We start from the raw sequence: 20,849 nt of genomic DNA on the forward strand, positions 1-20,849 counted from the left end.
TAGCCAAACTGAATATTGAAATGAAATGCTCATATCTTTGTTTCTATGGGACAAAACTACATGAAAATTTACAGGCTTTTTGAAGATTATAATACTATTCTATTGTTAAAATTTTATGACAATTGGTAAAAAAGAACCTATATTTTCAAACCAATAAAATATGCCCAAATTGCCTACATTTGGAAATATAGTATCCTGCAGGCCAGCTTCAGTTTTGCTGCTTTTGTTGTCTCCCTTGTGGCCTTGCCAGGCCACTAATATATATGTATATATATCAGATTGTGGATACTGGTGTCATGAGTTCAATTCTAACCTATGCTGACGACTGCTAAAAGCTAGAAACATACATGTCCATAGGTATATTTTATGAAGGTAAAATAATATTTAATAATAAAAATATATATGTATACAGATATAGATATCTATCTATCTCATATATATATATATATATATATATATATATATATATATATATATATATATATATATATATATGAGGGTTGCTCCAAAAGTAAAACCTATTTTGTTTTTGGTAACTGAAAAAAATGAAGAGCTATGAAAAATGGAGTGGAACTATTAAAACGAACAACCTTTTATACTCCAGAATTTATTTTTCTACATAGTCACCACCATTCTTAATGCACTTTTTTCAGGAATTTGAATCTCTGATTCTAATGCATGTCATTAACAGGGGTTGCTTTCTTAGAATCTCACACCATCAATATTTGTAACAGAGAGATGAAACTTTGAGGGCGTGAATGCATAGTAAGGACTTGTCAAGCTAAAATGCATGGAATTCATGTTACTGGGTGCTTTTATATATGCCATGTGATGTTTAGTTTAGCTGGATAACCAATCAGATTTGTTGTTATTCCTGCTGATGAGTTAATATTTCCATTGACTACCTAGCTCTACTTGTATATTGAGCTGTGACTAACATAAATATAAAAATAAGATTTAGGCCTGTTCACTGAAAAATTGTGAGGTCCTAGCAAGCAAGATCTGCTGAATAGTCGGACTGACAATGAATGAGAGATTTTTACAAAAATATTAGAAAACTTAAAAACTTGCATTGAAAAAGAGAAAAATAAGAAACATGATTTATACTGAAACAGAACTTATTCAATCTTCATTTAAAAAAAAAAAAACAACAACCTTGTAAATAAACATTTTGTTGTTTCATGAATTTAAAAGACTAAAATTTGTTTATTATTTGCTTAAAAAATTGCATTTAAAAAACAAGGAACATGATTTGTACTGAAACTGAATTTTATTCAATATATACATTAAAAAGCAAAACAAAAATTATGTATGGAAAATTATGCATTTTTGAAGCAAGAGACAATGAAATACAGCAAAAACTGAATTATGAATTTAGAGAATGCACAAACAATAATTGAACAAATTGAAATTAAACAAATAATTTTTGGAATGAAAATGATTTAAATTCAAATAAATAATTTAAAAACAAAATTACTAGTGCAGAAGTATCGTTTTCAATCAAACCTGTAGAAAAATCTGTTGGATAATTTAGTTAAAAATGACTTTCTAAATGATAAGACTATTATTTTAGCACAGCCCATATTCTGCATAAATACCAAAAATTGCTTAATGAATTTTGAGTTCTTAAGAATTTGAGGTGCTTCTACAGAATTGGGACGAGATTTTGTAGTCGATAAATGGAGTTTTCAAATAAAAAAACAATGGTTTCAACTGATTTTTTTGTCAATTCTAATAAGTTACATTGGTAATTTTCAAATTATGCAGTCAAAATTACCTGAATATTACTGAATTATTAAAAAAGAAAAAAAAAAAACAAGTGAAAAATTGACGCCATCTTGTTTAAATCAAAACAGAAAATTACCTCCTTTTTAAACTCTCTTGTGTTTTACGATCGTTTTCTTCAAATTCTGTTTATTTTTTTTTTAGTAAATAATTTTCTACCTTATCGATTTTCGTAATTTTTGGATATAATCATCTTAAAAATACGAGGAATACATAGATACCATTGTTTTCATGTGAAATTCAGTATTACGATTTCCGAAATTTTGTCCCAATAGTGTAGAAATGCGGAATTTGGCTTCAAAAAAACAAGAATACAGAAAATATAGGCAAATTTTTATGATGTACGTATCTGTCATGGAACAAAGTTGTCATATTCCAAAAATCATGTAAATTAATCAATTTTTTTTTTTTTTTTTTAATAAGAAAATCCATTTTTATGATGAGCAAGACTGGAAAACTAGGAGCCGCAATGTTTCATAGAGTATGTAAAATATTCTAGGCTGAACAAACATAGATTCGGTAATTATGGATATTATAAAGATCACGGAACAACTTAATTTGACTACCAAGATTATTTTTATATTCAAAATTGATTCGTTAAAAATTGTAAATCTTGTTTGTTTTCTGTAGTTAGAAAAGAGACTACTTGATCAATTTATGTGGATTTTATAATATGATACCTGTGTTCCATGATGAGTAAATACACAATACAGATGTTTCTGTATGTTTTTTTTAAAAATTAAGTTGAATTATAAATAAGAACCGAATTTTATAAGTTTTATAAAAGTTGTTGATGCAAAATATTGTGGGTTTTTTTTTTATGGAAATATGTTTGACTTATACTTTTGAATGATGATAAACATTACTTTTTAAAAATATTGCTATTACAATAAAAATAAAAAATAAATAATAAACTTGAAATATTTTTTTATAGAAAAAAGTTTTCATGGAATTTAATAAATTCAAAAGAAAGAAATGAACAAGTTCAAACATAGCCAAGACTAAATGTTTGACTCCCGATATCAGAAACTAAATATCTCTCCAAGATTTATGAATAAGAATTTATTAAGAGAACAGACTGGAAAAAAATCTCATTTAAAAATTATTTGTTTGACAGTTTTTAAAAGTTAAAAAAAATAAAATAATGATAATAATTTTCAACTGTTCACATTTTTTTCAAATTTTACAGATTCTTATAAGAAAATACAGAGTTAAAGAAAAATAATTCAACATTTTTTGCTGTATTATCAAAAAAAAAAGAAAAGATTGTAAAAAAAGAACAGATTTAAAAATTATTTGAAGACGGGTGCATTTTTAACTTATAATTAAAGTCACATTTGAATTAATTATTAATACACTTTTAACAAATGTAAAACTTCACAGTATTTTCCTGGCAAAAAATACTTCCTTTTAATTGCATGTGTCTAAATGTAAAATAATTTTGTATCTTTCAGAAAATAAAATACAGTCATTTTTGGACCAGTTTTATAAATCCCTCAGTAATTTCTTTGTGAATTTAAATAAAAAATAATAATCTTTTGTAATAGTTAGTACTGTGGGTCCATGACTGTAGGACCATACCTCTGACATTGGCAGGTCAGTGATTTTTAGTGAAGAGGCTTGAATCTGTTATATTTACGAAGGTCTCAATTGAGCACTGTTGAACAAGAATAAAATTTGGCAGAGAGCCAGTTATCCTCCTTCAATTTTAATTTAAAAAAAAGTTTTTTTTTTTTACGTAAACAAAAACTATATATATATATATATATATATATATGCAACAATTATCAACATACACATTTCGCCATATCCGTAGTTCTTCAGCGTAGCCGACTGCTCTGGGGTTCGAACTGCCAACCATAGTGTTTATGATCAGGTGTGGATCCTGTTACACCACATGCCCTAGATGAAATTACATGCTATTTTAATCACTTTTAAATTATGTTGATTTTTGTTAATTTTAACAATAATTAAATTTGGTATACAGTGTCTCCTATGAGATTGGGAGAAGCCAATTACCTCCTTAATTTTTCTTATATATAACAATTGAGTACTTCTGTTGAAATGAATAAGTCAGTCATTTGGCCTGCATGCGAGAGTTTGACAGTTTAGTCACTTGATCACTATAGACCATTCTTGTAGAACGTTTATACCTTTATAAATGTTTAGTTTCACTTGAATATCATTGTGATTGATGGTGGTCCTGTAGTTTTGTTCCTTGCTAATGGAGACAGAGATGACTTCGTTGCTGCGTTCCCATAACCAGCAGCAACTATAACTTTATGCACTGATGATTCTGGAAAGATGAAACACTAGTGTCTGTAGGTATTAAATATATATACAGGGTGTACACAAAGTCTGACTACATTATGTAGCCAGACTTTGTGGGCACCATGTAGATTATGTAGCCAGACTTTATGGGCACATTGGCCGTGTGGTTTGTTCCTTGCTAATAGTCAGATGTTTTTGTGACCAGGTTCGAATCTCCCAACCAGCTGTAATCATAACTCCCTGCATTGATAGATTCCTGAAAGGATGAAACATTAATGTCCATAGGTATTAAAAAAATTATCATAGTAATAATTTTATATATACAGGGTGTCCATAAAGTCTGGCTACATAATGTAGTCAGACTTTGTAGACACCCTGTATATATAGTAAGTTATAAAAATATAAAAATATATATGGCAATTAAGCTACACAAAATATTCCGCATTTCATTCTAAAGAGAAATCGTCAGGAATATTCTGTGTAGCTTAATTGCCATATATATTTTTATAACTTACTACCTAGCTCTACCTATGTATTGAGCACTGTTGAAGTAAATACTAAAAATTTATGCATATTTATATTTTTGTATATTAACTTATGTGATTAAATGAAGTAGTCATATATATATAAAACTATTAACTATTTCCTCTTATATATATACATATGATGAGAATAATGGAAATAGTATTCTAACAAAATAGAGAAATAACATTATCTATTCTATTAGAATAATTTCCGGCATTTCTTTTTTTCTTTTATCGTTAGTTGCCGGCATTTTGTTTGCTTTTTTATTGTTTAACTTTGTAGAATGAGGGGGGGGGGAGGCGGATAATACAGACAAAATACATAAATAAAACACGAAACAAACACGTTTAAAAACAAGCTAACATAAACAAAAACATTTAGGATTAGTTTAAAAAAAAAAAAATACTTAACGTTGTTGCGCTAGAAGATTCCGTTCTCATTTTGTCAACTGGTAGCTGGCATATATCTTTCTAGAGTGAAAGAAGATTTCTACTTCCGGATAACTTGGTCGAGTGCAATCTTTCACGAAAAACACCCGTCTAGCTGAATCCACTGTGAAAAATTTCCCCCACTCTGTATCTGTGCCTAAATCAAAACGCGGATTCCATGAACAAAGCTTCTTTCTTAGAACTGCACGCCTGTGGAACTCTGTTCCATCTGCCTGCTTCCCTCCGGACTACAACTTGGATGTCTTCAAGTCCAATGTTAATAAATTCCTAATGAACCGCCCCCTTAAGTAAACACTTCAGCAAATCTCCTCACTAACTTAATGTACTTGCAATAACCCTTATCCCTGAGTGGCTTCCGGGCCTTGATAAGTGGTGATCACGGCGTAAAAAAAATAAAAATAAATAAATAAATAAAATAAAAAGGGATAAACCGAGTTATGTGTTCATCAACGTTTCGTCTTTATTTCAACCAGAGGAAGTCTCGAAATAGATGAAACGTTGATGAACACATAACTCGGTTTGTTCCTTTATATATATATATATATATATATATGAGAAATTAATTGATATGGATAAAAAATTTGCATTATGTTCAAAAACATTCTTTAATCCATGGAGTTTTGAAAATTGATACTTTTCTCATTAGAAGAAATGAACAGTCAAATAGAGTAGAAAACTGGTCAGTGTAAAGATTAAAAACTTAAATTTGCAGGTGTAGACGTTGATCGGGGAAAGATGGTGGAATCATGTGTAATATTTTCAGATTAGGTTATTTCTTTGTTTAATAATTATTTATTTATTTTGTTTCAGTTTTGCTGTTTCGATAAAAATGAATATTCTGTTATTTTCCCCTGGTCTTCTGATATTGCTAATTGCCAGACATGGGACTCTCAAAACGATCCTTTATTTGATAATTTGTGCCACACCACAGGTGAGTCAATCAAAAATATTTGCACTTTTATATCACATCTCGTATTTAAAAAATTTTATCATGGTAAAGGTTCCAGACAAAATATGAAGCCACTTGTTGTAAGGAGCTAACAAGAATGAAAAATGATTATCACAAAGACAGGAAATGCCTATTGTCCTTAGTTTTGAAAAGATCAAAGTTATAAGTAGGAGGAAAACAGTTAGTAGGAAGAGAGTTTCACAAGCTTGCTGTTCTTAGAAAAAGTTACTGAAATAGGAAACTTTGCCCGAGCCTTTGGCCCTGGGTTGACAAGAAGACAAACAATCCAGCATGGCTACCTCTGTACATGGACTTCAATGAAGTATGCATATAAGCTTTCATTTTCCCACAGGACTCTCTAATCTTTTGTCCCTGTCCATACATGGATGCACACTCCAACTACTAACTTCAACACATGTCTGTGAACTCTTTCATCAACGTCTCTACACAGGAACATCTGATACTAACCCTTTTTGGTTCCCCCGACAAAAGGAAGATGGACCTGTAAATTCACCTTTGTCTGTTCGTCCGTTTGTCTGTCTGTACGTTTCTCAATAAGGACGCCTTGGAATTTTAAAAAATTTTGCACAAACATTAAACATGATATGAGTAAAAGAGTAACAGAACAGATTTTTCAGGAAAACTCCGGTTGCTCCCCTAGGGTTGCCTTTCGGGTTAAAATGGCTAAAATTGACACTTTTGTGCTTTTTTAAAAAAAATTGATGCCTTGGATTTTTATTAAACTTTCCGAAAGTTTTAACTAACTGATTTCTATATAATTTTGTTTGTCTATACTTCACGATAACTCTTCAGTGTGCCCCAGGGGCTCTTTTAGGGCTAAAAAAAAATACTCCATTTTTGGGACTATTTTACCATATGTTACATGATAAGGGCTGTCCCCTTTTCATGTAAGTATAAAAATAAAGAGTTTAGCTAAAATGAAAATGAAATAGCAATAGACGAAATTCGAACCTCGTAATTTTGGTTTAGAAATAGATTACGTGTGAGAATTTAAAAATGTAAAACAAACGTTTGTTTAGAATATAGATAAAATATTTCAAGAAAAGAATGTGAACTGTCAAGTTTGTTATGAAATTTTAAATTGAAAGAATGCAGCTTATAAAATAATGTTTTTAACATATTGGAAAAATAGGTAAATGAGTATAGGAAAAGTTTTGGACGCACATGTCCAGAACACGTGAAAGAAGGCACATGTTTTAACATGTGTATGATGTCACGGAAAATAGAAAGTTCTAGAGATAGAGAAAAAACTTTAGAGTTGGTCAGTCGGGGAGAAACTCGGAGAGAGACAGTCAGTCGTCTAGGAAGCGAGACGTCACTTTGAAACTAAAATGTGAAGTTGAATTCTTGATGATGGAAATCACGGCCGGTCGTGAAGAAATAAATTCATGTGTTTTGTAAAGCTCGTCTTGTCTTATGATTCTTATAAAAAGGTAAAGTGAAAATTGTATTATATATCTGTGTTATAAAATGTCTTTTCATACACATCTCGACTTCTCATATCCACAATGAGAATCTACATCATGTCTACACAATGTCTGAACAGTGAACACTATGTCCTCACTCAAAGAGCTTTTCACATAGCAACACATCAGCAAGATCTAAGAAAGAACATTTAAAATACATAAATCGTTATAAACGAACAATCTCTCTAAGTCTCTTACAACAACCTCTCTCTCCGAGTCTTTCAACATCCCTCTCACTAAGATACAACATCACTTATAATAAGACCCTTTAAGGAAACAAAATATAACACATATTCGTCCAATTTTTTCTGTGTATGTCTATTTAGCAGTTTTGCATGTTGCTGAACTCAAATTTAAATATGTTAATGCCCTGGGAACTTTTGGGGCTAAATGGGGGGGGGGGGGTGATGGAAACAGTCATATGGTAGTATTTTCCATAGATAAGTAGTTTTGGAAACAAACTTTTTTCATGGAAGTTCTGTTTAGTTTTAGGTACACAGGGAAGAAAAAGAAATTTATTTATAGTGGTTGTAGGTAGAGGGGTTTTTGTGGCGGATGTCAGACAAGTATCTACCATGAAAATAATGATAGTATAGAAAAAGGCTAGCAACCTTTCTTCTGTGAGTACAAAAAGCTGTGTAGGTAAGAAGATATGAAGATATACCTCACTAAATTTTGTAGGGGTTTTGTACTCTGTCAAGATTATGAAATGGTAATATGTTTAAAAAAAATGGAAAATAACTGACCATATGGTATAAAGATGACTTGTAATTTTTTGTTTTTCCAAAAATGCCTATATGTGCAAAAACTAAGTGTAAAAACTTTTCTTTCTGCCCCAAGAAATATTTTTGTACTTGTCCATCACATAATTTGATCAAGTCAAGTAGTTTTATTTTTAAATAAGAAAATCAAATTTTATGAGTGATTGTCTAGTGACGCCATTTTAAAAACGACTAATAAAAAAAAAAAAAAAAAGATAACTCAACATAATTCAAACTTATGAGAGTTTTGCTTTTTGAATAATACAAAAAAATTTAGATTAATTGCTTAAATTTTTTATTTATAAAAACAAAAATGCTTGATTAATTTGTGATTTTTTTTTTTTTTTAATAGGATATTTTCTTTCCATCACGTTTATATACATAATAGATTTTTTCTTTTCTTTTTTTTATTATGGGGGAATTCTGTACAAACATCTTATTTTTCATTATTCATTTATATTACTTTCTCAAATATAAACGCATATTTTGGTTGGGTTTTTGCAATTTTGAAGAAGGTATATAATATACTGAAATGTTACATCAAACAAATATAAAAATATTTTCTCGTCATCTTGACTATATGAATGTATTCCTATATTTACAAAATTTTTAATTTGAGTTTATTTGAATTTTAACTGATATTATTAAAATATGGTAAAAATACATCAGTTGTATAAAATGAATATAGACACATTAAAATATTTCCTAGTCATTTTCACCATATGTATGCCTATATTTAAAAAAAATTTTAATTTAATCCTATAAGAATTTCAAATTAAATTATTTGTTTGAAATAAATGTGTAAATGATAAAAATAACTCAAATTCTGAAACTTTTTTTCTCTTTCAGATTATTTTGGCAATTCCATTTCTTCTTGTCAATCCTCTTGGATATTTGATGCGTTCATTTGACATTGGGCGACAGTTCCTCTTCAAATGGACAGTCAATTGGCGATTCCTTCCGATTGAGATTTTTGAAAACCGTTCCTTCCATATTGCCCTTCTTGTGTTACATATCTCCATTTTGGTTTTCTTTGCATTTTGCCGTTGGAAATAGTAAGAAATTTAGTATTTTTTTTACTTTTGTTTTTGTGACGATACCTACTTCTTCTAAGTCTTAATTATCAGACCTTTACTAAAAATGTTATTAAAAATAGTGCTTGTGTGCATTATAATTAAATATAAAAAAAAATTCATTTTAAATAAAAACATTATTACATAATTGTGTCATATCAAAATTAGTAAAACTTCCAAAAAATTACGAAAACTGATAGTAGAAAAATTATTACATCAATAAATAAAATTTATTGAGCGATGCAGTTTTATTGGTTTCTTCTATCGCAATTCTGTATGCCAAACTGACTTATCTCCTTTGTTTTCACTTAAGTTTTCCTATTTCAAATTAGAAAATAGTAACTTGAGAATATACAATAAGTTTTTTTGTGGGAGGAAAAAAGAAAGAAAGAAATAGTTCTAACAGTTATCTAGCTGCATTCACCCTACACGGGTTAAACCAAATTTTTCCAAAGGAGAAATTGTCCAGAGAATATTAAATTCACAAGCTGTCCTCAATTACAAATAATATATCCAGTCCCATGTATAGTTCTAGCAGATCTACTCTATCATTTTTCGTAATTTTTTGAATTTTTATTAATTTTGACATGACATGTGATGCATTTTTTAATTTTCAATTATAATGCGCAAGCATCAAAATAATATATAGTCTGCTTAACAGTAAGATCATATTATTTTTTATTAAAGTTATGCATTAATCCATTCCAAATTTGAATCCTGTCAACTTTCATTCTTTCAGATACCATTAAATATGAAAACTTGCATTCCTTATGAAATATACATTGAATACATTTGAAAATTTCATGGTTGTTTGAATTAACACGTAGGTTTGTTTAAAAGGGATAATCTATGTATTACAAGTATTCAGGTTTGATAGTTCCGGGTGATTGTCAAAAAGGGATCAGTTTAAAGTCATAAAACTTTGAAATCTTCCAAAAATTGGTGCTCAGCATGCACAAAGGACTGGCCTGTGCAGGAGGAATTGTTATTAAAACAAAATGCTTAGTAAAAAAAAAATTTTGGTGCTCGTCCAAAATTTCCCCTATATTAAAAAAAAAAAACAAATAAAGAAAATTCTGTATGATGTACCTGTAACGAAAAGAAAATATCATATTCTAGTCTTAGTTTTAAATATGAAAATAAATTTTATATGTATCTGAGAAGTGACTGTCTCACCCACATCTTGAAAACAATTTCATGTGAAGATTATTCCACACAGCTGAAAGAATCTGGAAAGCTCGAAAATTGGCAAACTAAAACACTCACCTTGACAGTTGTATAGTTCAACTTTCGTATTTGCAAGATTATTTGTGAGTTTAAGCAGGCTTCCAGATCTGTTAGGGGCCACTGATAATTCTTTCTTCAACTGTGGCAAGTTGAAGGTTCTATAGCTAAGCGAGTTCATAATTAAGCAATGTCACCGGAAGCAGAAAAGTTCAATAAGTTCTTAGTGAGTAAATATCATCCATCGTGCAATGTACTCGAACAGAAAAATAAGATTCTTCTAGACTGAGGAAAGAAGGAGGTTTGAATCTTGAAGAATCACAATTTAATTATCGCAGTAAGTTGAACATAGAACGTTCCTTTAAAACTTATTGCAAAATGTATTATGCAGGAATAATTTTCATAAATCGAATTTGTATCCAATACAGTTGGCCACATGTAATCACAGTGAGGTCTTACAGAAACTAGGTTCTTGTTAAGACAAGATCCACAGGTCCTGTTGGGATGAAATTGAAACTTGAACTAAGAAAAATGACGCAATTCAATTTCACATCATCTTGTTTGAAATGACGTCACGCAGTATTTCATCTGAATAAAAGAAAAATGTTTTTGATACAGTTCCCAGCATGCAACAATAAACGTTTTAGCAGCAAATTTCTAACACTCAAGGGAAAAAGGGAGATAACTCAACATAATTTAAACTTACGAGATTTTTATTGTAATGCATATGACTTCTCATTAATTGCTTAAAAATTTTATTTATAAAAATAATACTTGATTGATATACACCTAACAAACCAGCATTCCATTCTCTTGCCCCAGTTTAGAAAGCTCCTAGTTGAAATTACTGACATTCTTATACAATGTAACAATAAATGTAAACTTGAAATACTCAAAGCTATACTTGTAAAAACTAAAAAAACCTAACATTAACAAAATAAACTTTACTAATAGCCTTAACCTTTTGAAGTGTTTATATATATAAAAAAAAAAACACAGTTTATTAACCAATGAAAATCAAGCATCCACATATATAAAAAGTAAAAATCCAACCAGTTTAATTAATCTCTGAAGATGAATCCAGAAGGATTTGAAAGTACTTGGACAAATCAAAGTTATGGTTATTATATTAGCCAGTTCCCACCCAAAGTAAAGACTACAATACAAAAAATGGAAAGGATCCAATGTAAAATTAATAGATTAAAAATGTCTTTTCAATTTAACAAATTATGCATACCGTACTTTGGGGTAAGTATGCCAACTAAAAAAAAAATCTTTATATGCGTGGTTGCCAAAAGAGCACTTGGTCAATTACCACAAAGTATGGGATAATTTTATATAATTTTTCAATTTTCTTAGCAATTTGTTCAAGCTGGAGATGGGACATCCTACCAAATGTCAGACATTCACCCGCTATATCATATATTACAAACAAGAATTCTCTTTAAGATTTTAAACATCCCTTTAAATACAATCATTTGAATCTCTTTCACTTGGTTCACTGAGTATATTTGCAAGATAGTTTTTTTAATTCTTTTCCACAAGTCCAGTTGCTCCTATAATTACTGAGATGATAGTGATCTCTCTAAGATTGCACTTTCTTTTCATGTTGTATATAAGACCTTAGTATTTTACCTTTTTCCTTCTCAGTTCTATTTTACTCAGTATTATTGAGGACACTAACTTCTAAGGTTGCTTCTTTCTCCTTGTTCAATATCACTATGTCAGGTTGAATAGCTCAGTTTTCAAGGTTCATAGCTGTAGAAATTGCATAGTCATAGTTGATGGTGTATGACTTATTTCCAACTGTTCTTTCTGGTAAACATGTTCCCACTGCATTCGATATTCAACTTTTTACAGATCATCCAGTGAAGATAATTACACACTCCATTGTGCCATATTAAATAGTAGCTCTCCCTCAGCAGAACTGGATGTCGGGTAGCTGACACTCTACTTCTGTGTGGCAGAATCTGCGCTAGTTGTCATTGATGACGACATTTCATCTTTTTAAAAGCATTAGTCATCAAGCCTTGACCTTGACCAGCCATTATAATCCTCTCCTGATTATAATGAAGCAATCTTCTTTTTAACCAATCTGCATAGCCTCCTTCATCTATATAGTCCTGAATGAATTCACCCAGAAAATACTTGGCATGCTGTTGGTTGGCCCATCCTTCCAGTTTTTTGGCAATGGAAGTTCTTGGTGTATTCTTGGCGACTCTTTCAAACTATTTTTGTAGCAGATTTGTTTTCTAATTTTGTTTCATTTGTCAGACAGTCTTGTCCCAAATGTTTGGCCAGTTTCATGATGGAGATTTTCCTGCTGGCTCTTATTTCGTAACATTGATGTGCCATTTTGAGAGCTCATGAGTTATTGCTCAATGCTAACAATAGTGGCACGATGCTGATGATCAATTTTTAAGACTCATACCTCCTCCTCTACTCGCTAGATACAGCCTAGGCAGACGCTGGTTTCTGTGTTATTCTGTACAGTGTCAACATTTTCCACGTTTTAATGTCTAGTCTGTTTATGTCCATTTGTGGCCAGTCGACATGCCAACTCTGTATATTATCACATGGTCAGTTAATGGTAATGACCTGTTTTTGTTTGTAAGTTCTGTTTTACAGATTTTTCTTACATGATGTATATATTCACTGCCATTTTTATCATCTTGGCATGCTGGATTGAATCACTCTCTTCTATGCCAAAGTGGTCCTGGATATGACCTTAAACTGTATCCGATGGTGAGGCCGCAGCTTGTGGGGTTTGGGGAGTGTGGAGCCAACCCTTAATTGCCATTGCTCCCAGGTCCACTCTGACTCAGAGTGGTAGTACTTGTTAGGGTCCCCACTATGGGTTATATAGAAACAGACTTGAAAAAAAAACAAATATATTCTATTAAAAATTTTTTCTTCAAAATCACTGGATTCAGCATCAAATAACCTGAAAAGGGTTGATATGCTGTAAAACAAAAACAACCAATCTATGCCAAGGTATTTGTACTTTTCCTGCTCTTCTAGATCCTTGATATCAGTATCGTCATAAAGCTTTCCATTTGAATTTTCTTCCCAGCTCTGATAGAGCACTGGACATATTTCTCCAGCCCAAACTTGATTCCAATATCTCTAGAGAATTTATGTACAACCTACAAGAGTTGACTGAAGTCAACATCTGAGTTGGCATACAGCTTTAAGTCATCCATGGTGGTTGACTCTTTTGATTGGATCTTGATGGCATCCTTGGCTCAGATTGTAGGCACCCCAGCTTTTATTGGGTAGCTTCCTTAATAGATCTATTGCTAGACAAAAGCATAAAGGAGATATGCTATCACCTTGGAAAATTCCTCTTCTGATTTTGATGTTAGGGATTTTTAGTTCCATTAGTGTAGCTTAATACCATGGTTGTGTGTGAAGGTTACAACCTGTGCCCAAGTATTGTTATACCCTGATATTCTTTTTATTAAACGTGTGTAGAGTGACTGTGTCTTTTTAACTTTGCTATTGGCTTATATTCTTAGATATAAATTTGACAAACATGATACACTTGTTAATAACAGACAACTCTACATAGATTATTTTCTTTGCCACACATTATGGTTGACCATATTTCATCCAACTCTGAGAGTCATTTCCTAATTAGACTTTTAGTTTCCAACTTGGTCCAGACAGAAGAGTAGACGATACTGTCACACATGTAGTTCAACCCAACAAGATAAGTCTCACCGGAATTCAAGAGAGAGTCTCCAACCTGATAGGTACTGAACTGTCATCTAGGCTTTAACCTCTGTCACATCGATGAAATGTTGCATCCCTCTGCCTGTTCTACAAGTATTTTAATGGTGAATGCGCTGACAAACTACAAGCACTTGTATCCCCTCGACGTAAATACCCCCGACAAATCCGACAAGCAGCTAAATCCCACCCCTACACAGTAGAGATCCCTTGGTGTAAGAAAGCCTTCTACTCCAATAGGTTCCTGCTTCCTCAACTGTACTGATATGCAGAAGTTCAAGTGTAATGTGAACAGACATCTTGCTGCTCATCTCCCTTCATAATATCTACAACTTATGTCCTCGATAGTAGCCCCCTACTTCAAAGTGGCACTGTGCCTTGTTTGGGGTGAGTATTGAATAAAAAAATATTAAAAGGACCCAGAAAACAACCAGCTATATAGCAGCATAGACACTATTGAGAGCTTTCAGATAACATTTTAAAAAGAATCACGAGCAATTTATTCTTTATACCAAAGGTATTACTTCTTAACCAGTTTTTTAAACGAGTTAAAAATAACCAGACTTTTTCAATTTGATAAAAGTTCCATTATAGCATATTTATTATGGGGTGGTCGAACATTCTGGCATTAGATAGATAATTCAATGTTGAGTTTAAAAGAAATAAATAAAAATACAAAACTCACCAAGCTACCTCCCCCTCCCACTGCCACCCAACATACCCTTTAAATATCGGCATAAAAGCAGACTGACTGATTGGCTGGCATTCGTCCTCTTTAAGCTATCGCCTCCAAGCTAAGTCGAACGCTATCGTCCCAAAAGCTAAGAAACTTTTCTGTTTGTAACTTTTGCAGCCTACTAATCTAAAAACACTAACATGTCTAGTTTTTTATTTTTTATCTTTTATTTTTCCTTATCACAGGTTTGACTTTAATCCTGAATATTTGTCTTGTTTTCTTATCTTTCTCCTAAATCTTTTTTTATCAAAAATACTATTAACCAATACTTTTTTCTTATATTTAAAACGAAAAAAAAAAAGAAAGTCTCCCATGAAATTGAACATTTCCCAAATTATATTTGCATATTATCTGAACTCAAAAACACGCGGCTTTTTTTAATTTTTTTAAGTATGCATTACTTCTAGCTAAAGTTAATACATAACCCTAAAGATAATACTTCTTAACCAGCTTTTTAAACGAGTTAAAAATAACCAGACTTTTTCAATTTGATAAAAGTTCCATTATAGCATATTTATTATGGGGTGGAGCTGGAACGGTTTAACATCCCAACTCGACCTAGATAAAGAAAAAAAGTATCCATGCATTAACATGGGAGGGGTGACTATCTTCAAGTACTATCCTAAGCCGGGAATGGGTAAAGGACTTTACTAAGTAGATATTAATAAGTCCTTCTCACCTTTTTCATTATTTTATTTTAGTTTATTTATTTATTTAAATGAAGAGTAGATAATGCATGTGGATGTGTTATCGGCAGCTCCAGTAACTCTCGCTTCTCCTTTTTTGTCCTTCAGTCCTCATTTCCAATGATTGATTTTTCTGACAAAGGGTGAAGAAAAAGCTGCTTTCTAGGTCGGTAGTACTTTGTAAAGAGTAGTCTGAGATGTTGGAAAATTTCTGTTTCTATGTCTATCCTTGTGGTCAGGTCACTAGTAAGGGTGCTGGAGGTAAACATTTCATCTGGGCTGACGTTACCTGCCTGATAGTCAGAGACCCGAACCTTGGATTAACCACTAAGGAGGCTGTCCTATCAGCAGGTGCAAAGTACCGCGGCTGCTGTATTGCCATTTGGTGAATGGATTCTGGACCATACAGTAGTTTTTGGTAGGGCCTCTCGATGCCATACTAGTGGGTAATTGTTACTGCTTTACCTGTTCATGTGCCACAAAAAAAAAAAAAAAAAAAAAATTTCTTGTCTTTTTCTCTCTTATTTTCCCTCTCTGTCCTGCTCCAACCAAGTCTACCGACCTGCTCCACAAACCCCAAAACCTCAATCATGACAAATCTCCAAAAAAGAAACACGAATAAACCTAGAACCCCATCCACCAACGTAGACTCCTACTACCAGGTCTCCTTCTCCAACATCAGGGGTCTATGTTCCAACCTTCCAGAGGTTGAAACACAATTACAGGAGACGAAACCGGACATATTCTTTCTAAGTGAAACTGGAATAGGGCCAACCACTTCTCTAGACGAATTCATAATTAAAGGATACTCCAACTTAACATCTAAATCTGACCCCCAAGATCGCCATGGGCATGGAATATGTGCCTACATCAAAGATGGCTTTCCATGTGGTAGGGGGATATCCAGAGAAGACCCTAATTTACCTTATATATGATTTCAGGTTGAACTAGCTTACACCACTGCAGTTATATTTGCCCTTTATCGCCCCCACAACAGTGGGGTTACTATCTTTAAGAGCATATCTGAGAAAATTGACCACATCCTGTCTGCTCATCTTTCGGCTAACATTCACATTTGCAGTGACTTCAATGTCCATAATGTGGAATGGCTGACCCACTCAAATAAAACCAATGACAAGGGGAGGTTTTGTCATGATTTTACCATTGCCTATGACCTCACTCAGATTGTTCACGAACCCACCCGTGTGCCCGATACACCCAGTCAATATGCAAGCCTTCTAGACCTTTTCCTCACAACTTCCCCCGAGCTGTGTTCATGTTCCGTTCTATCTCCTCTGGGATCCTCTGACCCCTCAGTTAAGATAAAAATGAAATGTAATAAGTCTTTAGACGTACCTCTCCACCGTACTGTATACCGATACTCTATGGCTGACTGGGATAGCTTCCGTACATTCATATCTGACCTACCTCAGCATCCCACGTTTAAAAAGGATGTGTCTTCTATAGTATCAGACCTGACCGAATGGTTAATTGTAGGCATAGACCGATTCATACCATCTAAAAAATTCCAACCAAAACCTAACAGCCAGCCATGGTTCTCCCCTGAATATGCTGCTGCCATCTTGCACAGAAATCACTTTTTCCATAGCTACCAACGTAACAGATGTACTGAGACTAAAGCTGCTTTCAGGACTGCCAGCAACCACTGTAAAAGAGTAATAAAAAATGCAAGAGAGCTATATGCTCAATCTGTTAAATCCAAAGTAGCTGAGCAGCGGCTTGGTTCCCACCAGTTCTGGCAAATAGCAAACAGGATCTTGAACAGAAGCGTGCGTTCTATCCCAACTATCATCAATGGACCTGAGGTTATCTCGTCAGCATCAGACAAGACCAGACTATTTGCCAAGAACTTTGTTGGATTGACTACCCTTAATTCGAACGCTTGTGACTTCCAGTTTCGTGATGGACACATCAGCTAAGACGTTAGTTTTTTTTTTTTTTAGGGGGGGGGTCACCTTCTTTTCCTCCTTCACATTGCAAATTCGAACCTGCCTGCCTATTATCACTTTTTTTTAACACCTCTCTCCACCCAAGCTACCTACTGTTGTTCTGTCCCCCCCCCCCTCCCACTCTCGCTATTACCACTTTCTTTTTTTCTCTCCACCCAGGTTGCCTACCGGGGTTCCTTGCTATATCACTTCTCCACACCTGGGCAACGCTGGGTACCCCTATTTGTAGGGAATAAAAGAAAGTATATTATCAGCAACAGTTGTCTTTTTCGACTCCATCTGGACTGCTTTTACATTGCTATCATCTACCTAGACGGATAATTTGGGAATACCACGTGATCTATGTAAAAACAAGTCCTAGTTGCCTTGCAAATCAGAGAATGGTAGTTATGTACAAATACAATCAATATAGCAAATAATCCTGGCCCATTCATTGTGATCAGTGTTGACCATATGCTTTTGTTTACTTTGCCATTTTTTTTTTTATATATTTCTAAAAAAGATACATTTTTTTTTCTTTTTTTCAGTTTGTTACCAACATTAGATTTCTCACTGAGTCGAAAGATGGAAAACAGCAAAAATCTGGGACCTTCTCATATCCTTTTTTTTTTTTGACTTGATCACATTTTATTTGTCTTTGATCTTAATTGGAAAAGACTCGCACTTTTGTTACTCTTCATTTTTTACTTTACTCAAAATTAATCTTTTAGCTTTTCACTTAATTTTGCGTGAAGCTACAATGATTATAAAGGCAGAAAGTGGCTGAAGCATATTTTTCAAGAAAATTCTGATTTGTCCTCAACATAATTGGTTGAAATAATTTTGACTCAAAATCTACTGAAAGTTTGGATCAATGCTTATTTACATGAAACAAACACTGATGCTATCAAATGAGGCTGACTAATGATATTGCCTTCCTGACCTAAAATGCACCAAACATTTTGTTTTTCTTTTCTTTCCCTTTGCAAAATGCAATCATGTTCTGCAAAGTGGAAAATAATTTTCCTCTACAAAACAATCAAACATTCCTGAATAAATATTTGAAGATCTAAAAAAAAAAAAAAAAAAAAAAAATATTGAAGCATAAAATCTTTTCCAAATTACTGGATTCAGCATTAAGTAATATAGAAATGGTTGATCTGCCATAAAACAAAGTAACCAAACTAATCTCCTCACGAACACTGAAAAATGCTGTTGAAATTGGCAATTTTTTTTTTTTTTTCACTAAAATCCAAGAAAAGTTGTGATCAATAGTTTACATTATTATTCAAGTTGTAGTGATTGTAGGAGGAAATAATTCATATTTTTTATTTTTTGTGTCTGTCCAGAATTCTGCCTATATCAAAAAACAAAAAGAAAAGAAAAATCTGTATAGTGCATATACTCATAAAATAAAGAAAATATATTCCGAAAATTATGTAAATTCATCAAGTAGTTTTATTTTTATAAGGAAAATTTTTCAGCAAATTTCAGTTTTTCCAATGTCCTCACTCTTCCATGTGTTAAGAATAGCTTTCTAAAATCTTACAAGCTTGAATTATTTTGAGTTATTTCTTTTGTTCCTTCAGCCTGTTTTCAAAATAGCGTCACAAAACAGTTGCTTTGCAGTTAATCAAAAAATTTGATTTTCTTATTTACAAATAAAATTACTTGATCAATTTATGTGATTTTTGGAATACAATATTTTTTTTTCCATCATGGCTACATACATCATGCAGATGTTTTTTCATTTTTGTTTTTAATATAGGGGGAAATTCTGAACAAGCACTTTTTTTATGTTGCTACTGTCGTTTTCTTGTCGTATTCAAATGGGTTGAATCCAAAAATTCAGCTCCCAAAGTTAAGACACCGAAAGTGAATTCAGTTTAGCTAAATATGGAATGGAAGTCACTAAGCATGAAATGAAATACAAAACCATATGGAAGCACTTCTTGTTTTATCATGAAACAAAAAATAATAAACCTATTTTTTACATTTTTATAAATATTTCTTTAAATATTTAAAATATTCGTATGGAAATATTTTATTTCAAAAAAGTAATTTAAACTTTCATAGTTTACATTTCTATAAATAATTTTTTAAATATTTAAAATGTAATCATATGGAAATAATTTAAAAAAATTTTTTTTTATATATATATTCCTATAAATAAGATTTTCTTTAATATATTTTAATCGTTTGTTTTGTGATAGCAAAATAAGTGCCATAACTAAAATAATTTTTGAAATTATTTCCATATGGTTTTGTATTTCGTTTCATGCTTAGTGACTTTCATTGTTCCATATTTTAGCTAAACTGTGACCACTTCCATCATCTTAACTTTGGGAACAGAATTTTTGGATTTAACCTTCAAATAGTAGTGAGAAATTGCCTTGTGTTTTTCACCCCAGAGTCCGGGACATTCTTAATTATTCAAACATGATATGGTGCGAAGTAGTTTGGCCCACAATGTTGGCATGAATTGCTCATTACGAACAATCTAAAATATTTAGAATATTAATATTTCAGACTGTAATAAATGGATGCTTGTGCATAATAAATGGATATCTAAAAAAAAACAAATCAAAATAACACAATTTAAGGTTGTCTTCAAGTCCAATGTGAACAAGTTTCTGATGAGCCGTTCCACTTAAGTTAACAAATTTACCGAACTTCCATTACTATCGATTACTATATTGTCCTTTTGACTACTCTACACTCTTTAACCCTTATCCTTGAGTGGCCTATCGGCCTTGATAAGTGGTGACGCCTATGTAAAAAAAAAAAAAAAAAGGTAAAATCAGTATCACATACTTATGTGTGATGTTGAAATAAGTAAAAATTACAAAAAAAAAAAAATGATCGAGGAGAAGATCTGATAAAAATGTTATTATTACAAAGGGGAGATAAGTCAATTTGTCATAAGGAATAGAAAAAAAACTTTCTTTTTGGAATTATAAAAAATTTTAAAGAAAAAAGAAAATCACACATAAAGTTAATAGCAATTTATTTAAATGATGAAAATGAAATAAGGCATTAGAAAACATATCCATCATGTCTGTTGAGGAATTAGAATTATTTGGTGAAATTGATAAACTAGTTACCTTATAGGCAGACGCTTTTTAGACTGATATGCTATTATATATGTCATGCACACAAGCGTTTCTCAGTATGCACTGGTTGTTTGCCCTTGTCGTGATTTTCATTTTGTCTGACAGGTGG

At 32.1% G+C, this 20,849-nt stretch overlaps 1 protein-coding gene across 4 annotated transcripts in view; it reads left to right on the forward strand.

The window, feature by feature from the left end:
* Positions 1–20,849, forward strand: part of LOC145297525 (dol-P-Man:Man(5)GlcNAc(2)-PP-Dol alpha-1,3-mannosyltransferase-like) — a 209,071-nt gene that overhangs the window by 183,167 nt on the left and 5,055 nt on the right. For all 4 annotated transcript variants that reach the window (XM_080143445.1, XM_080143444.1, XM_080143441.1 and 1 more), the window contains exons 5-7: positions 5,841–5,961; positions 9,077–9,282; positions 18,176–18,242. In XM_080143445.1, coding sequence (XP_079999571.1) covers positions 5,841–5,961; positions 9,077–9,282; positions 18,176–18,242 — 394 coding nt within the window. The remainder of the gene's footprint in view (positions 1–5,840; positions 5,962–9,076; positions 9,283–18,175; positions 18,243–20,849) is intronic.

Source organism: Euprymna scolopes, chromosome 18 (genome assembly GCF_053919585.1).
Source record: "Euprymna scolopes isolate OS-2025 chromosome 18, ASM5391958v1, whole genome shotgun sequence".
NCBI lineage: Eukaryota > Metazoa > Mollusca > Cephalopoda > Sepiida > Sepiolidae > Euprymna > Euprymna scolopes.